This window comes from Botryllus schlosseri, chromosome 15 (genome assembly GCF_051294905.1).
Source record: "Botryllus schlosseri isolate E-star chromosome 15, Bs_hap1, whole genome shotgun sequence".
Classification (NCBI taxonomy): Eukaryota; Metazoa; Chordata; class Ascidiacea; order Stolidobranchia; family Styelidae; genus Botryllus; species Botryllus schlosseri.
This window is the reverse complement of record NC_137250.1, coordinates 9,185,100-9,203,779: the sequence shown is the minus strand read 5'-3', so window position 1 is coordinate 9,203,779 and position 18,680 is coordinate 9,185,100. Positions and strand designations below refer to the sequence as shown.

Sequence of the window (18,680 nt, the reverse complement as noted above, 5' to 3'; positions counted from 1 at the left end):
CAACGTATATCGATATGGAATGGTTTGAACCCTCAAAATAGTCGGTTCAACACCAATGGTACAAATATTTCGTCAAATGAGCTATATTTACCCTTCATTTTCATTTGTCAATGTCAATCCACTATGACGTCATAATCGAATATTCGTGACGTCATGGCTTGAAAAAACATGTTTTAAATATGTCTGTTTTAAATTGATTTTTATTTTAAATGCAACCCTACACTCCTAATTTTCACAGCGAATCGTTGGTGATTTAATCACGGTCACCAAGACAGATGACAAGTATAGCGAAAGGGGTGTTCCGTCGGTGCAACAGCAATGAGTTGTGGGTTCAAGTCCAACTACGGTCGATTATTATAGACTCCCTGCTGCTAACTATCGGGTTTTTACCTCGGTTCCTGAACGCCACACCATCAACTTAAGTAATATTTGACAAAAGGCAAGTGTCCCGCACTTGACTAGAAACATCATACGGTAATTTCCGTTCCGTAATTTTAGTACCGCACCAATCACTTGTCACCAACATTTGCTGGTGTAAAGCAACGTGCTGCATCTTCTGAACACGTGGCATATCGCAAGGTCGTAAAATATATCGAAAAATATCGGCGTGGTATAAGAATGCAGCGGTGTTGGCTGCAGGAAATTAAGCGCGATCAGCAATCGATTTGCGACTGTTGTGGTGTTATGTCGTGTGCAGTAGGGGTGTTCAAAAATGACTGTTTTTCTTAAATTGTACTGGCTATTTGATAAAATTGTTAGGTTACCTAATTTAAGCCTGCACACCATAATTGGTTCGATTCCAGCCGGTAGCCGCATTGCTACAGGAGACGAAAGTTTCTATATATTATTTTTAAAATAAATGAACAAAAATTTCAAAATTTTCTGTTCTTCATATGAAAGTGTTAGGTTGTCTATAGAAACGATGTTCACCAAATTTGGCATGATTCCAACCAGTCGAAGCGGAGTTATTGCCGTCGAAAAATTTGGATTTGAATAAAATAATATTTACGGTGACCAATTCTTCAATTATTTATTATAGGTGTGCTCACCGTAAATACTATTTTATTCAAATACAAATTTCTCGAAGTATAAAGTGTGCAATTAGTTTGTGTAATGCGGTAGGTTTTCGGTTTAGTGACTCGGCGAGAATGTGGGGTCACATAAGGTCTGCATTTCAGCGTAACGCTTCGCTATAAATTAGATGAGTTGGTGATAAAGTTGATACTGTGAGATATTCCAAAAAATACTAGGGCGCTGCACAAGTGTACATGTACATAAAAGGCAATATAATATAAAATCAAACGATATGTATAAAAGACGGAGTGCAGAGTTGTCGGACAGAATGAATACTACTGTAGTGTGGTTAGAACGCTCGTGTGAATAAAAACGGCATTGATTTTGCGCTTGCGCATATAGTGAGTCAGATAGTCTGATAGAGACTGGAAGATTGATCCACAGAATGACGGCCGAGGAAGAGAAGGTTCTTTCGCCTCAGGTCGATGCTGTGACTCTTGAAACTGATTTCGTTTTAAAAAAATGTGTTTTTTGTTCCAAACGCTATATAATTATGCCATAGTTGTTTAAATACTTTTCAAAAATCATGCGGTATGAGCCTACAGACGATTTGCACCCAATACAGTCGACGTATACGGCGTGGAGTGACCGGAACCGTCGAAATCGTCCTTGGTTCAACAGTTATAGCAAGTAGATAAGGCACATTGTTACGGAATGGGTGTTCTGATGATGATGACCGCTGACCGAAAAAATGCTGCCTAACGATGTAGTCCTGGTTAAAGATATTTATGGCCTGTTTATGACAGTGGTCGGGGGCCCTTCTCGTCGAAGGAGCCAATTTACCCTATATTTTCGATGGTCAATGACAATCCACTGTGACGCCACAATTAAAGATTCGTGACGTCATAGTTGAAAAATAATAATAAGTAAAATATACATGTTTGTTGATTTTTGTTTTAAATGCAACCCTAGTCAAAGCCCGTATATTTGTACATCATACATCATTCCTTCCACAACAATTCCTGGCTGTAGCAGCTGCTTTCTACATGCCTGGCAGGTTAGTCAGATTTCCATAGTGTCAAAGAGTTTAATAACTGATATGCTCAACAGCCTAATCATCACTATTGATTTGTGGTGATTGTTGCCAATATTATAGTAAATTATCTATATAGTTGATGGTCGTGTGAGATATCAAGTCCCATAAATGTAGCTTCCACGACCTACAATGTCGCACACATCAAACGGTCAGATGTATCCTACAACACTATGCATCATTGCTGGCAATTCGTTTTATTGATAGCATATAGTCCTGTAAATCTCTATTTTGAAACGTGGTGCTGATAAGAAAAGTCGAAATACAAAATCAATATATCAAAACTTACATGGTCTATCGTTTCACATTTCATTTCACAGGATTAACAAGACAATTAGCGCACTTTAAGCCCGAATAAATTTATAAAAGGTGATTGACATTCAGTACGGTACAGAACGGTAAAACGATTAGATCAATCCCATTAGCCACGCAATCGCTGCAACAACCAATGCATAGAGGAAAAGCCGTTTCAATCCGCTGGATTTTCCTAACTTGACTTTCCTCGTTGCGAGGGGGTAAAACACTCCTTCGTCCACAGACATAACGGCGTCCCGTGCCCCGGGCCATGCTCCGGTTCCTTGTAGTCTATAAATGTATGGAGCAGCCGGTCCGAAAAATACCTGTGAAAACGTTGCGAACATGTTCTGAATAACTCCCATTGATGCCTGCCACTATTTGAGAACCATATCCCTGAATAATCTGTCTTTGACACTAGGGTCAGTCATTTCTTATTGACTGTGCGGTGTGCATCTCTGTACATCTCTATTGGCCATGTTCGCTTATTTCATTATTAGAAAAGAAGCGAAAGCCTTCTCCAAACCTGTCTGATAGATCAGGAAATCCTGTGTAGATATTTGCTAGACCATGGGTTTTCAACCGATGGGCCATATGGCCCCACCGATGGACCATTGAGGTGGGCTAAGGAGCTATTTCGAACATAGTGGTGCAATAATTAACGATGCAGCACAGCTCGTGATGAAATGAAATAACGACTACGTCACTTTCATATCGTATGATAGAAAACAGCAAGCAAGTGGAAGATCACCGGCAAAGATTTCCAAATTTCGGAAAATCAACATTTTTATCCACCCGCTTGATATCGCATTTATGCTGAGATATTCCATCTCTTCGTTATGCTGTTGCGTTTCATTAAATATTTAGATGCCCATTATAAGGATGTGTGAATGGATGTAGCATTGGATGGTACGTGGTACAGCCTTTTAATTGATGAATCATGTAACATGATGACCAAGTCTATATAAAAACTAGCAAACGATTTTTCGAGTAGTTCTAGTTCAGAGGTCTCAAACACGCGGCCCGCGGGCCGCATGCGGCCCTCGAGAACATTTTGTGCGGCCCGCGAAGGCATTTTTCAATTTCAAGTATTCGACAATATCTTCTAGTGTCATACATATTTTTTTAGATTTAGGAACTTAAAGTTCACCCTAAAACTACTACAAAAACCTGAAATCTAAATAAACTTCACTATCACATAAGTAGTGTAGTAGATCGCTCATGATGTGCGCTTTTTAACATGGGGCTCTTATGGGCGGGGTGGCACGGTGCCGAGAAACCGGGGGTGGCACGGTGACCCTTATCTCTTATGGCGGGGTGGCACGGTGCCATTGTGTCTTATGGCGGGGGTCGCATGGTTACCTTTTCGGGTATAGGCTGCGGCGGCACGGTGACGTGAAAACTCGTGGTGGCATGGTTACCTTTTCAGGTATAGGCGCGGTGACATGGTGACCTTTCAGGTAGAGATGATTTGACTAACGTTGTGGGTATAGGTGCGGCGGCACGGTGTTGAATATGTACCAGATGAATAGTCATGTGAATGAACCTTTGTTAATGTGCATATCGTAAATTATTATATATGATGTAGTTTAGTCGTGACAAATGACCGATCGTGTTCTAACTCAAGTCTTTTCGCGCTGTGCCTATTGATCCCTACGTAACCCGAATAGCACGCCGACTTTCAGATCGGGTTATTCGCACCTTGTATACCGCTGTTTCGCACCTACAGAATAGTCTGCTGTTCACAGTCGCAACAAGAATCACAAGTATACACATTACACATTCATTTATTACTCTGAAATCAAACTCTTCACAAAAACACGCACAATCGTATCATTCACTTTTTTATCATCCCCAAAATTATTCAAGTATTCCTTGGCTGAAAATCCTTGTGTTCTTTTTATCAAAAATGCAATAGCATGATCTCCACACACATCCGAAGTTTTACTCTGTAGCTGTTTCCCAGTTACAGAAAATTCATCCGGCTCCAGGAATTCGATTATCTGGGGTTTTAGTGGTCCGAAACCTAGTGAATCATGAAAATGAGTATCGTCAGCTCTGTATATAGACACCCAGTGAGACCCAGGCAAACTCGACTCGTCGTAATTAATGGTGATAGCGAATTTTCCGCTAGTTGGTTTCTTTGGTAACTGGTCTACTGGATAAGTTCCTAGATATAGACTTTGTGTGTCAGGGTGGTTATAGAGAATATCATTGATCTCAGACGTATTCATATTTCGACGACTTGTCTTTTTTGATTCAACTGTAGAAGATGTTGAAACTCCTTCAAACATAACAAGGTTACGGAGGTTGGTAAAGGCTTCGACGTAGTCAAAACCAGATGCACAGTTCCTGTCTTATGAAGTTGATAACATCCCAAGCTATTATCGGGTGTCAAATCAAACACAAAAAGAGTGTACCCATTGACATAATCTTTGCGAGAAATATTTAAAGGTGCCTCGGATTCCCAGCGACCTGTCTGAGAGAATAGTGTCATATAACCCTCGAGTCCGCCGTGTTTATCAAAATCGAAATGAAATTCGCGTCCGTTAATTTGACGCCCATCCACACTTAACGAAAGATTTTGAACATCAAAGTGTTTAAAGTTGAATGGGTTTTTGGTCCGAACACCGTTAAATGTCGTGGTCTCGACTAAACCAATTACGATCTTCTTTGGCATGGTGCCGCTAACTAACTCTCTATCAATTTTCGATAAACCCGCGGCGAATGTATGAGTCGACATTTGTAAGCGTATCCAGGGATACTTGGCAGTATTCTTCTGTAGTACAGACTTGTGTGCTAGGCTTACACTTTCAGCGATCTTCATCTGTTTGACATACACCTCCATTTCGAGTAAAACAATTTGTACATCCTCCGCGTCGCCGAGAAGACAGAAATTATCTTCGTTACGTGTAAATTTTAATTTCATGTCGACATTATCCAACATACATCTAGACTGTTCAAAAAGACCCATTCGAATTTTTCCGATCAACTCTAGCGGAGTGCTGTTTTTTGTAAGGTCTTTTCGTTTAACATATCCAGTATTCGCTGCACCAAGAACATCCATAGATCCAGCGACATCTTTATAAAAACCTTGTCCTTGCACAAAACTCTCCGAGGCACCATGTGTATCATTCAACAACCGAGAGATATAAGCTTTGTAGGCATGACAATTATCCGAATTTGTGATAACCTCATTTGAAATAGTTACATCGATTTGTTTGAAAAGAGAATCCAACATGTTATTGACCAGGCCCACTTGTGTATCGTTTGCTAAATCAGTTCCATCGCGTTTAGTGAGCTTCAAACGTAATCTCAAGAACGTGTTTTGTAGATCCATATATCGATCCGTCCTTGGTAATTGTACTTCCATGACATTACCTAAACTATGGGGTTTGACGACGACATATTGCGATTCCTCAATACTGGTTTGTGTGTGGGGTATACTAAATATGTTTAACCCCGAGTTATGACATTCTCGGGAACCCGCATGCATCAACATATTTCTTAGTCGAATATATCCTGTTGTTTACGACGACGTTTGGATGAAGTGTTCTTTGACTTTGTTTTTTTCCTTTTTATAGCTTTTGGGGTTAAAATTTTATCAATCACTCGACCACCAGCTTGTTTACTTCTCTTGACAACACTAGACTTGATCGAGTTACCCCGTAATAGATCTCTCGCTATTTCACCGCCAGTCCGTAACAATTAACCACCGGCGTATTTCGCAATAGGTGTCACTAAACGACCGAGTGATTTAAACAAACTCCCGATACCGGAACCGGCTTGAACTCCACCACTGAAATATCCATAACCATCACCTGTCTGGTTATAATGACGATGGACAGAATGATGATCACACGTGAAAACAACTTTCATAATCGCTTCCTAATGTTAAATGTAGCTTGCAATGAACGACTTATTATATTTATAGGTTCCCCAAACTCATCCCTGAGGTAAAGACATACAGAATCTACAACATCTTTTGAAACAGGGAAATAATACGGATTTGTCGCTACCCAATTATGTGTGACATCACCAGGTGTCAGCGGTATAACTCGTAATAAACGCGCTAACGTATCTCCAAGTAAGTGAGGGTGAATAATATCGCAATACACAAACAAATATTGACCAATCGCCGGTTCGGTTAAAGTGAAATCGATCTCCATGAGGGCTAATTCGCAATATCTCGTCGGGATGTTGTTGATGGTGAGTAGTCTGTGTTCAAAATCAGCACCAAGCATAGAGGTGGTTAACGTCACTATTTTCATCGTGCGTGGAGTGTCAATGTGGTCTCTATATCATGTACTAACTGACCGTATTGGTCTCGGATGGTGATTTTTATATCGCGGATGTGGTTAATCGACACTGGGAAATAAAACGGTTTTTCATATACAACTTCTTGTCTCATACACGTCTCGTTATTTACTTGGATCACGCGAAGCAATTGACTCATGTAATCACCCACCGGATGATGTCGTAGTACATTGATATACACAAAAAGATATCTGAGGTGGGGTTGAGTTGGTTTAGGTTTGATCGACGTGACATTACATACCGGTGTCGACACTTGATCAACTACACTGAAATAATTCGTGAATATATCCGTGGGGTGGAGTGTGATACGTTTCGAGTAACGAATTCGGAAAAGTTCATCGTTGATTCTTTCGGTGAAACAGTGTTTGAAACTTTCAGATAATATTCTTCGCGTCAACTCGAGGTTGTTTGCATAATTCCCAAGTGGTGCTAGGTACGCATCTACTATTCGGTCTTTCTCATTATGTAGCTCCCAGAGTGCTTGATCGTGATTGATTATAATTCGAGCAAGAGATTCACTGACAAAACTCATATCCATCAACGCGAGTTCATTACAAATAATTTCATTCGGTAACACCGCTGAGAATTCGCCCTGGGTGCCAGACAACGTGATGTAACTCATATTGAATCAACAGCTCTACGACGGAAGCGTAGGGTCACTGTCACTGGTGCTTTTCGAAATTTAATGGGGTTGCCAGCCGCATCACGTAGATAAATTCGTATTGTTCTAAAATTGTTTTTCGCTAAAGCAAAGAAGTATGGTTTTGGGAATATGTTGATTTGGTTTTCATTCGGTTTAGCGGTTACAGTAACCACCCGTAAAAGTTGTTGCAGCTTGTCACCGTGTGGTCTTGGTTGTATCAGATCACAATACACATAAACCTTATCAATCCGTTCCAACTTTATCGCGGGTGTGAAGATAAATTCTACCACTCCACGGCGACGAGATACAACACGTCTAAATGTTATTGTATCCAACACAGAACCAAGTGGTATCAATCCGTAAGGCTCGGGTGAATCATGCGTGGTACGGGGTATGTGTTTGGCGCTAGAGTCTGCGGTATCGGTATTTATGGGTACACCCCGCTTGTGTCTTTTTTTACTCGTGACTAATCTTCTGAATGTGATTCTAAAGTCTCCGAATCCTTGTAAAATGAAAATGTCCCCCATGTAATATTTCTCGTACGATTCTAACATTTCACCGATGCTGTAATACGAGCCTTCGGGAATATAATACCGATCGGTGTATCCATTCGCATCGACAAATCCAAAACCGATACTTTTCGCTGTCACTTCAATTCGCGGTTGAAAATCATGGGGGAAGGTCAGCTCACACAATCCCAGCTCATGGCGATTCATTTCTAATTCTTTGTAAAGTTCCGTTTGAAAATCTGTGCTAGTATTCGGAAATTTATCCAAACTCGCATTCGAAGGTAGAGTCAACAACATTTTATTGTTTCTTTCAACATATACGGTGAGGTGATGGATTCGGTAATAAATACCCAAGTGAAGAAGACAGTAGCGTTAAATATATTTCACGATCCACCCCGACAGAAATTTGATATAACGAAAACACGATTACACACACTAACATACAAATCTGTACAATAAACACAATCTGGTTTTTCAGACTGTTCGAGACTTGACCCATGCGAGATGAGACGGAATCAGAATCCATAGTTTGGTTGAACAACATTTTCGGTGTCTATTTATACAAATCCGAGACCCAGGAATTAAATTTAGACGGGTAACCCAACCATTTTACAAGATATTGTGTTTTCTTTCCTTTCCCGCGAGTAGACAGGATTTTTTCGATATTGTAAATATTATTATTTTTAGTTATTGGTTGTAATTCTTCACGTTGGAAGCGACCGTCTATAACTTCACCATGGTAGTCTTTCAATTGATAAGTAGGAGGGTCACCTTTACGACATTGAGATACGAAAAAGATTTCTTCGGTCCAACTCGCCAAGGCACTTTTCACAAAATTACCACGTGATTTCGAAATCCTGACGGGTGTGCCGATAGTTAGTTTGGGTTTTTTAGGGGTCATGTCACCGTATAACCTATGGAAAATTTGTTCTTGATTTGAATAATTAACATCCACTGGAGGGCACCCTATAGCCACGTGAAAAGTAGTGTTGTACCCCTGACATATCTCGGACAGGACACTGACATAATTCAAAGTCTTATTATGCGTGAAATAACGGTATAACACTTGCTTCACAGTACGAATAACACGCTCGCATATCGATGCTTTCAGTTCACTATTTGTATGAAAATGTCGCACATTGTTATCTTTCAAGAAAGTCTGAAACGCACGGTTAGTAAACTCAGAACCCTGATCACTTTGAATAACATGAGGTATACGATCCTTAAATATCTCCTTGAATCCGCGAATAATACCTTGCGAGGTTTTGTTTTTGAGTGGATACAGATATAAAAATCGGCTGAAACAATCGATCGTCACCAACACATATTTAAAATTATCGTTTTCTTTTGAAAGATTTTGCATATGCATGAGATCGGTTTGATACTGAACACCAAGACCGGACGTAATCACTCTAGGTCTCTTAAATTTCTTTCGGTAGGGAAAATGTTTTGTGTACGCGTCCTTGCTCGAAAGAAACTCCTTGACTTTGGCTCTATTCCGCCCTCTAGAGAATACGTATGCACCGCGATAACTACCGGGTAGCCCTGGCGTGAAATACTTAGTATGGCTCCCATCCGTATCGTCTCGGGGTCTTGGGTGTACGACCGCTTTTCGTCTTGGCATGCTGAGTCTTTACTTTGCTTCGTTGGCTACTCGGTGATGGTGTAGGAATCCTTGATGGTTCACCCTTGATCAGACGTCGCAGTGCGTCCAACTCACTAGCCGAAAATAGATTCCTTTGTTCTGATATATCGATTTTCATCGGTTGATTCAATGTGTCGTGTTTTATTTGATAACGATTTAGCGCGTCGTTATATAAGGCTAATTTTCGTTCTTGGGGTATGTTCATCTGTAATATGTCGCTCATACATTTGTCGATATCCAAATTCAATTTCTGAACGTCAGCTCCGTTGATCGGGCTCGGATTTATGAAGATTTTTTTAAAAGAAGTCATTTTTTGAAAAGATTACCGAGTAAACCAGTGACGACGGGTAGGATGCTTGATAATAGAGTCATAAACATACCCCCATGCTGGTTAACCATACGTTTTTTATGTCGAATGGGGATGTCTTTCCTGACAAGTCGACGTAAACTACATTTATGAGCTGATAGTCGCTTTCTTTTATACTTTGAAAGAGGGATGTTGCCGTTTAAAATGTTCTTTGTACAATCGCATATACACTCGATCAATTCTTTGCTGGCTCCCGATATAATTTGCTTGCGTATCTCGGGTTTACTTTTATGTAGGAACTCTAGTGTGGGTATATGCCGCCGTGTCCGAGCTGGTACCTTGGTCATTTTGAGTTTAAAGTCGTCTCTGTGCCTGGCTATTTATACCATCGGGCTATAAACCACCATGGTTTCACCAGGAAATATATTGGTCATAACTCGTCGATTTTCAGGCGCTTCTTGCGTGACATCAAGAAATAAATAACCATGAGGTCGTCTAGCAGCGTCACGATAAGCCTCTGTTAAAAATCTAGAGTTTGGGTACATTTGTCGACCAAGAAAACTGATCTGCTGTTGGTCGCGCGGATTCTTGAAAATCACCATATACGAGCTTGAAAGACTCAAGTCACGTGCTCCTTTACCCTTGTGATACAGGTTCTGTGTGATATAGCAAATTGACTTTGCCGAATGATGAGAAAATCTTGTAAAGTAGTCTGCAATTTTCGCTGTCTCAGTCATGAAATCATCCACTATAATCAAGGTGTCTTCAGAGCAAACCTTCAACTCTTCTAAAATATCTAGACCGGCGTGGAATTCTACATTATGCATCGTCTTGAAAACCTCCTGATAATTATTGTAACAATATACGACCCTGGATACACTTGGTTTAATCATGGATGTCGCATGTCTAATCAGCTTGGCAACGAAAGTAGTCTTCCCACTTCTCGAAGGACCACTCACAATACACGCGAATGGGTGGATCAATTCCATCGTTTGTTGTTTATTGAAAACTCGATAAGTGTACGTGTTTATATATCAACAAGGTTGGGAATATCCACTGTTGTAGTCATCTTGTTCTAGTGGAATATATAAACCCAGTAGAGTTCGATTTAACAATTTTCCCCGGGTTATGAAATCTTCATCTGTTCCTCATCATCGTTGGAAGTTGTAGTGTTACAAACGCTTCAGGTCGTCGAGTAGCTGATCCCAATCTGTAAAATAATAAATCACATAAGAGGATTCATAACACGTTCATAGCGCTTTAAAATCTAACAGTGTTTCTATACAAAACTTTAGACCTCACCATGGAGCACAATTTCTAGTTGTCTGCTTTTCATCAATTGGGTATCGTCGGTGTTGTGAGTTGTTGGTAGAGTCAAGAATCATGAACTGTGGTAATTCCTGCTCCAATGTAATCATCTACATATAAACTATGTAAATCTAATGACATGACAGACTTTAGATATGAAATAGTGTTATCCATCTGGAAAACAAATGATACGTTACCACACACAAGTCAATCAAACATATAAACAAGTAATAAATAAGTAAATCAAAATAATATCAAACACCCACACACACACACACAGAATATACAAATAAAATGCAATAACACACAAAATATACAATTACACATTCAGCGGTAGGGTCGACACACCATCCTCAAGTACTCTACGTTTGGCGTAGAAATAGGACAATGTTTTACGCTGTTGTTTGTACGTATAAACACCCCCATCTCTGCAGCGAAACCCCTTGTTCACTCCCCCTGCGGCTTCCTTAGATGTCAAGACTTCCAGAAAAGTGTTGAAGTCGATTTGAGCGGATTTCTGGAGACCTTTGGAAGCCAGTTTTTTCTTTGGCCCATCGCAAAAGTAATTTTTGGATTGGAGTCCGCAGAAGGATGTACCGCCTTCGTACTCCACTTTCATCAAACCCGGTTGACGAAGGTAATACGCATACGTATCTTTGCAACACTGCCTCGAGCGATCAAAAGAAACCGGATCAGCCAAAAACTCAGTTCGGTGCTCATCGCAAAAATAGCGCGGAAACCAGTTCTCGTATTCAAGATAAAATTCATCTCTTTTCTCAGGGATAAGAATATCGTCGAATGAGGCTGAATGCGAAAGATAGAGGGAGTCTGTGTCCATCATTAATAGCATGAAGCACTCGTCACGGAAATATTTACACAGACAATCATAAAAAAACGACAACATCTTGAGCTTAGCGTTGTTATACACCCAGAATCCTACTTGAATACAGTTACCCCACTTGATCGTTTTAAGTCGCTTCGTTATTTCAAACAGATCAGCGTGTAATTCGTCACATTTCACAAAAAAACGATCCTTCACATTGGTGCCCAATTCACTTTTATCACAGTAGGAGGTTCGTTTGAATTTACGGGGGTTCATCAAGACGCGGCCATAGCTGCTATTTCCGGCTAATTTTTGTGTCAGGGCAATGATCTCTAGGTTAGGGTCGCGGTCCCCAGCTCGTCGACAGTCTGAGACATTTTTCGCAAAGTTGTCAAAACAGGTCTTTTTTGTGAATTCGACCGCCTCATGAATTTTGGATATAATCAACCCGTGCTCTACATACCACTTGATCAAGTCGGAGGTCAACAAGATTTTCTTGCCCCAGTATGAAGCAACCAACATGCGCGTGGGTTTGGGGAGCAATTTACGATCAATGGCGAACTGTTTCATGTGACCTGACAAATGCTCGCGAGACACCATCGTATTTTTGAATATCGGACATAGTTCAACAAACTTCCTTTGCAAATGTTTTGGCGTAAAAATATCGACTGATAAACATCCGAAGAATGTACCAGTCATTACCATCTCCATCAATTTATGCGCGGTGACAGACTTGGTTCGAGTCAATTGTGGTTGAATACCATTAAGATATCGCACAATATCAGGATTTTCCTGTTTCTCCGTGCGCCAGTCGCATTCCCATTTACATATGACTTGATAATTGAGGCTTTTGTAATAATCATGAACGCGTTTAGTTCGTTCTCGACGCTCCAAGTCATCACAACCAAATCTGCACTGATGCGCATGAAAATGACATCCAAGAAAAGACAAGATTATCCCTTGACCAGCTGAATTACGATAGAACCCATCAGCAGGATAATTACGAGCTCCTACGCAGATTTCAGGTCCGTTAAAAGCATGGTGGACATGTACATTGTGAATGTGCGAATACCAGTTTAACCATTGAGCTGCTGTCTCCCCCCATTTCGGTGCGGTCTTGACAGGTTTGAATTTAGTACACTCAGCATCGAGTGGTTGCCAATGTACCGGGAAACCGGTTGGACTAGGTTCACTCAAAGCAAAAAGGTATAACGAATTGCTGTCCAGCCCTGTTACATGTTGGGTAATCTGAGCGTTTTCCTTGTAAAAAAATTCTTTGATTCGAGTTTCACCCTGTTTTTGATATCGATGGAAAATGACTGACGGTCCACCCACTAAATTGTCTCTGAATAGTGAAACCAGATCCTGGTGTTTATCATTGAACAAGGTGAAATCACGCGGAATGCTATTGAAAAGATGTCTTGATACAACCCCAGGTAGGGAGACAGCTTCCTTGAATATATCCACACTGAACTGACTTTTGAAAGATTGAAATTGTTTCTCTAACCCCTCAATGAAGTAGTGAGTATCGATTGCATTGTACCATTTGAGATAATCACGTAAAGTCGTCATTTTGTTGTCGTTCCAAACCTTCAAGCAGTTTTCATATTCAGCTGTGGATATATTACGACCTTTCAGCGAGCTGTAAAAGTCGCTGTGGCTAGGAAGACTCGTATAATCTAGCTTTTCCAAACTAGTCAGAAACTCATACGGAAAATGACCTTTAGCGGCGCTACATTTGAAGGCTTTCAAATAAGCATCGTACGAGAACCCAGGTGCCAAGTAATTCACAATGTCCAAAAATTTAAGTCTGTTAGTTGTCAACGAGAGGAAGTTGTTACCCCGTTTCAATACACTCAGATTTTCATCAACGAGTAAACCCATCAAGTATTCTTTGAGACAGTTCAAGTCATACCGGCCGCCATTGAACGATAAAACAGGGATTTGTTTTAAATATCGCATGAGCTCCTCTTGTAAACGTTCAAGTGGTATTTTTCTCTCGGAAGGATCGAGCGCGTTCATTTCGGTAATTTTAGATTCGAGCATGTCCAAGTAATGTTGATATTCCATCTGTAACAACCTGAATGACTCACTTTGAATATCATGAAAATGATCAACCATTTCCGCACACAAGTCGTTTGGGTCACCGCTCGAGACAATTACATACGGTTCCAAGAACCCTTCCACATTAGAAGATATACTAACAGAAATGGGAATATGTTTGCACTCCCATGAAGTTTTGGAGGAATCTGGAATATCACACTTCTCAAACATGCTCTCGATATCAAACGCGATACGGTATTTGAAATAACGAAGCTGGTGGGGAACGAACACCCCTTCTAGATCGAGTTTTTCAAAAATGTTCAAAGGAGGGCTATAAACGCCACCCGGAAACACTTCAACAGGACCCGTTGCACATTTGTGTCTGGTCAATTCATACTGCAAATTGAAAAATCTTTGACAGACATCACATCGATAGCTCTCCATATATCGCTTAATATCTGTAATGAGACAGAAGTGTGCATTTTCTAAATGTAAGTACACGGGTTTCCCTTCAAACGTACTACGACGTAGTGCGACAGCTTTACCCTCGGTCTTGGTGTACACGAATATAGCAATATTAAACAAATCCTCGATATCGTCCAACATGTCAAGAGTTACACCAGATTCTACATTGATGCCGTATACCGAAGTAAATTGTCGAGCTAAATCTTTGGTGTCTTTTCCTAGTGAGTGAGCGATACAGCGAAAAGCGCACAGATTGTCATTGTACAGATGCCGATTTTTTCGACGTAGCATTGTCAAGATACATTTCGATTTTGTAAGCCATGTCGGTAGCTTAATACCAACACAACCAATCAACACACCATCGGTAGGATATACATATAACCGTGGGTTGATCAGACAGACCGATTGGGAATCACAGAAAACATCCAACCGCTTACGATTGCTGACGCTAGTATTGTGCACGTGGCTACTGTTTACTACATACGATTTCACCGCTTGCCAGTTCTGGGGTGTAATTTGTTGGTGTTGGTTGTCGATCTCTGGCGCTGCATTCCCATCCTCGTGATTCCACAGACATCGACTCATCTGTAAAATTGATAACGCGTGGTTACATTCAACACTTGGTAATATTAAACTAGTGTTACTTACAATGCGGTTTCTTTTTCGGTATCTTCCTTGGCTCTTTATACTAAACAAGTAACACGTCGAACTATGTCGCTAACATAGTGCTATAGCAGATAACTTACCAGTAGACTTATGCATCCCACTTAATCATTGAGTTCGCTTTGTCTGTTCAACAACAAAATCATTACATCATGCTCACTAGTTCTGTGTAGTAATAACTCACCGTTTCAATTCTTTAATTCCACGCTTGTTTTGTCTGGCGACTGAATAAATAACAAATTATATTCATAAATCAAAGTATTCGCACCGAATAACTTACCTATTAAACCCTTAATCTCTGTGTCGATGTAATCTCTATATGTAAACTATTTAAATCTAATGACATAACCGACTTGAGATATGAAATAATGTTATCCACCTGGAAAACAAATGATACATTAACAACAATACAAAAAATCATAATAAACAAACAAAATGTACAAATATATCCCAATAACACCACACACAATACATACAAGTACATCTCAATAGAATTCAATGACAGGATTATTTTCTTGGATCATTATGAAAATGATTGAGATCATGAAAAGACACGGCGTGACACATCTTGATTGTGCAAGCCCTGGCTGTATTTAGATATCAGCTCAACCAATCAACAAACCATCAGTGGGGTATACGTAAAACTGTACATTAGCCAGACAGACCGCCCGGTATTTTGTATCTGGTCGAGAGTCTTGTAACACATCTAGCGCCGTTTCCAATCTTATAGATTCAACAAATTCGTCGAATTCAGCTAGTGATGTAATCCCCGCTGGGACTTCTAATACGCTATCGATGTTCGCCGATGCATGAAAATACCGAAATCTCCCAGCGGGGATGTTATGTAAAATGACTCCATACGCGAAATTCACTTTGAAACGGGTCGACTCTGAGAAAAATATCGCTTGGATATCGCGGAAAACATCCGGTAGCTCACGATCGATGACACGGATATTATACACGCGCCGACTCTGATTCACTACATACGATTTTATCGCTTGCCAGTTCTGGGATACAATTTCTTGGTATTGGTCGTCTGTCTCTGGTGGTGTGTCTTCTTCCTCGCGAATGCGATTTCTCCGTCGTCGACTCATCTGTAGAAGTGATAACACAGGGTCAAATTCAACACTTTCTAATATTAAACCAGCGTTACTTACAATGCGGTTTCTTTGGTGGTATCTTCCTTTGGTCTTTATACTAAACAAGTAACACATCAAACTATGTCGCTAACATAGTGCTATAGCAGACAACTTACCAGTAGACTTGTGTATTCAACTTGAGTTTGCTCTGTCTGTTCAACAACAAAATCGTTACATCGGGCTCCTGTTGTTCTGAACAGTAATAACTCACCGATACAATTCTTTAATTCCACGTTTGTTGTGTCTGTAGGATATTCGAATAACAAATTATATTCATAAATCAAAGTAGTCATATCAGATAACTTACCTATTAGGTAGTTAACCATAGAATCGCTCTGGAATACGCTCAGCTCACCAAATACGTCGTTACGATAACTCAATTTTAACTGTTTCAACCCGCGGTTTATGTCCGGATCAATAAAGTACGGCACGGGGTGATGTCTTTTTATGGAGCTCATTTTCGCACGCTTAGGCGATTCGCTTTTTATTGCTATTGTGTAACAACCCTTTCCCTCTCGATGCCGCGCGGCGTTTCACACCTTATTGAGGTTCTCTTCGCGGTTATCGTTACAGACATCTGTTATGGCAACTAGCGCGATTATTGAGAATTATCTTCTGTACTACCATAACTTAACAACTCCCGCCTTGAGCGAAATGGAAAAATTCATCCACATAGTACTAGATTTCTATGTACATGGAGAAAACGTGAACCGTGTTCGAAAGTGCGATTTTACCGCATTGGTTAACTCGATTCGATCATACGCCATCGATTGGAATGGAGTGTTTAGTATCATAAGCATTGCGGCGATGAAAAGCGACATTCATACCATCGCGGTGTACAGAGATTTAACAACAGACATCTTGAATACTCACTACAGTACATTGATAAGTGACTGGGTAAGAAGAAAATTCATTTGTGTCATTTGTAACTTGTGAATGGTGTAATTTCCTACAGAATTCGTGTAAAGTCTACTTCAAACCAAGTCTATTCACGTGGATTATCAGTGTTATACAAAGCCAGTTAACCCGTTTTATAACACGTGGTTAATTCTATAAATGACGATTGATTTGCTGATGACTCTCACTTTACCAAACGATATGACATCGAACAGCGTCACCAGTATGGAAGTCGGAGCAATTTCAAATTTTCACGTCGGTGTCAAATTCGTTTCATCACCCAAAAGAGGCGGCGTTTGTCAATATCTTAAAGGTATATTCATCGACGGTAATAATGAAGAGATATCTTTCACGTGCTTCAATCGTGAATTATTCGGGAACATTGAGAAAGCATTCAACAAACGAAAAAAACTCATGGTCAAATCCGGTTGGGTCCAAATTGATAAATTTACTGGAAAACCTACTGTATTACTGTGTCGGGCTTCGTCAGTAACCGCACATGGAAAATCGAGACATACGACTGAAGAATATCCATTATTGACCTGTGAATCGGTATATGAGAATAAGGATGAATACATCTCGATCGCCGCTACGTGTGTTTCTCGAGAGGAGAAGACGGTCAATTTCGGCACCGGAAAGGAGTTGAAATTATACAGTTTTACATTGAAGGATGATACCGGCGAGGTGGTTTTGGATCAATGGAACAAAGCCTCGCTCGTACCCCCGAAGAAATATCAACTCACTCGTGTTAAAAACTGTGTTGGTAGATTGAAAATCGATCAGTTAACTAGACTTGTTGAATTGAAAGAATAGTTTGCGTATTTGTATACCACAATACAATATTTCATTTCGTGTAAAATGCTTGGCCTATGTGATTCGACAACTGGGTTAGTGCGGCGTTGTTCTACTGATCGAGGTGTGAAAATTGCGCTATCGCGGTGAAGTCGAGACTGTGAACAGCATACTATTCTGTAGGTGCGAAACAGCGGTATACAAGGTGCGAATAACCCGATCTGAAAGTCGGCGTGCTATTCGGGTTACGTAGGGATCAATAGGCACAGCGCGAAAAGACTTGAGTTAGAACACGATCGGTCATTTGTCACGACTAAACTACATCATATATAATAATTTACGATATGCACGTTAACAAAGGTTCATTCACATGACTATTCATCTGGTACATATTCAACACCGTGCCGCCGCACCTATACCCACAACGTTAGTCAAATCATCTCTACCTGAAAGGTCACCATGTCACCGCGCCTATACCTGAAAAGGTAACCATGCCACCACGAGTTTTCACGTCACCGTGCCGCCGCAGCCTATACCCGAAAAGGTAACCATGCGACCCCCGCCATAAGACACAATGGCACCGTGCCACCCCGCCATAAGAGATAAGGGTCACCGTGCCACCCCCGGTTTCTCGGCACCGTGCCACCCCGCCCATAAGAGCCCCATGTTAAAAAGCGCACATCATGAGCGATCTACTACACTACTCACATAACTTCCGTAAATCTACC

The 18,680-nt window shown here is 40.6% G+C and overlaps 1 protein-coding gene across 1 annotated transcript; it reads right to left on the bottom strand.

Annotated features, from left to right (window-relative positions):
* Positions 1-10,793: 10,793 nt before the first annotated feature.
* On the bottom strand, positions 10,794-16,354 carry LOC145457597 (uncharacterized). The gene is made up of 3 exons (XM_080335818.1): positions 15,735-16,354; positions 15,309-15,348; positions 10,794-15,149 (listed from the first exon to the last, which is right to left on the bottom strand). Exons 1-3 carry the CDS (start codon positions 16,336-16,338, stop codon positions 11,450-11,452), a joined length of 4,344 nt encoding a protein of 1,447 aa, XP_080191944.1. The 5' UTR covers positions 16,339-16,354; the 3' UTR covers positions 10,794-11,449.
* Between the last annotated feature and the right edge of the window lie 2,326 nt (positions 16,355-18,680).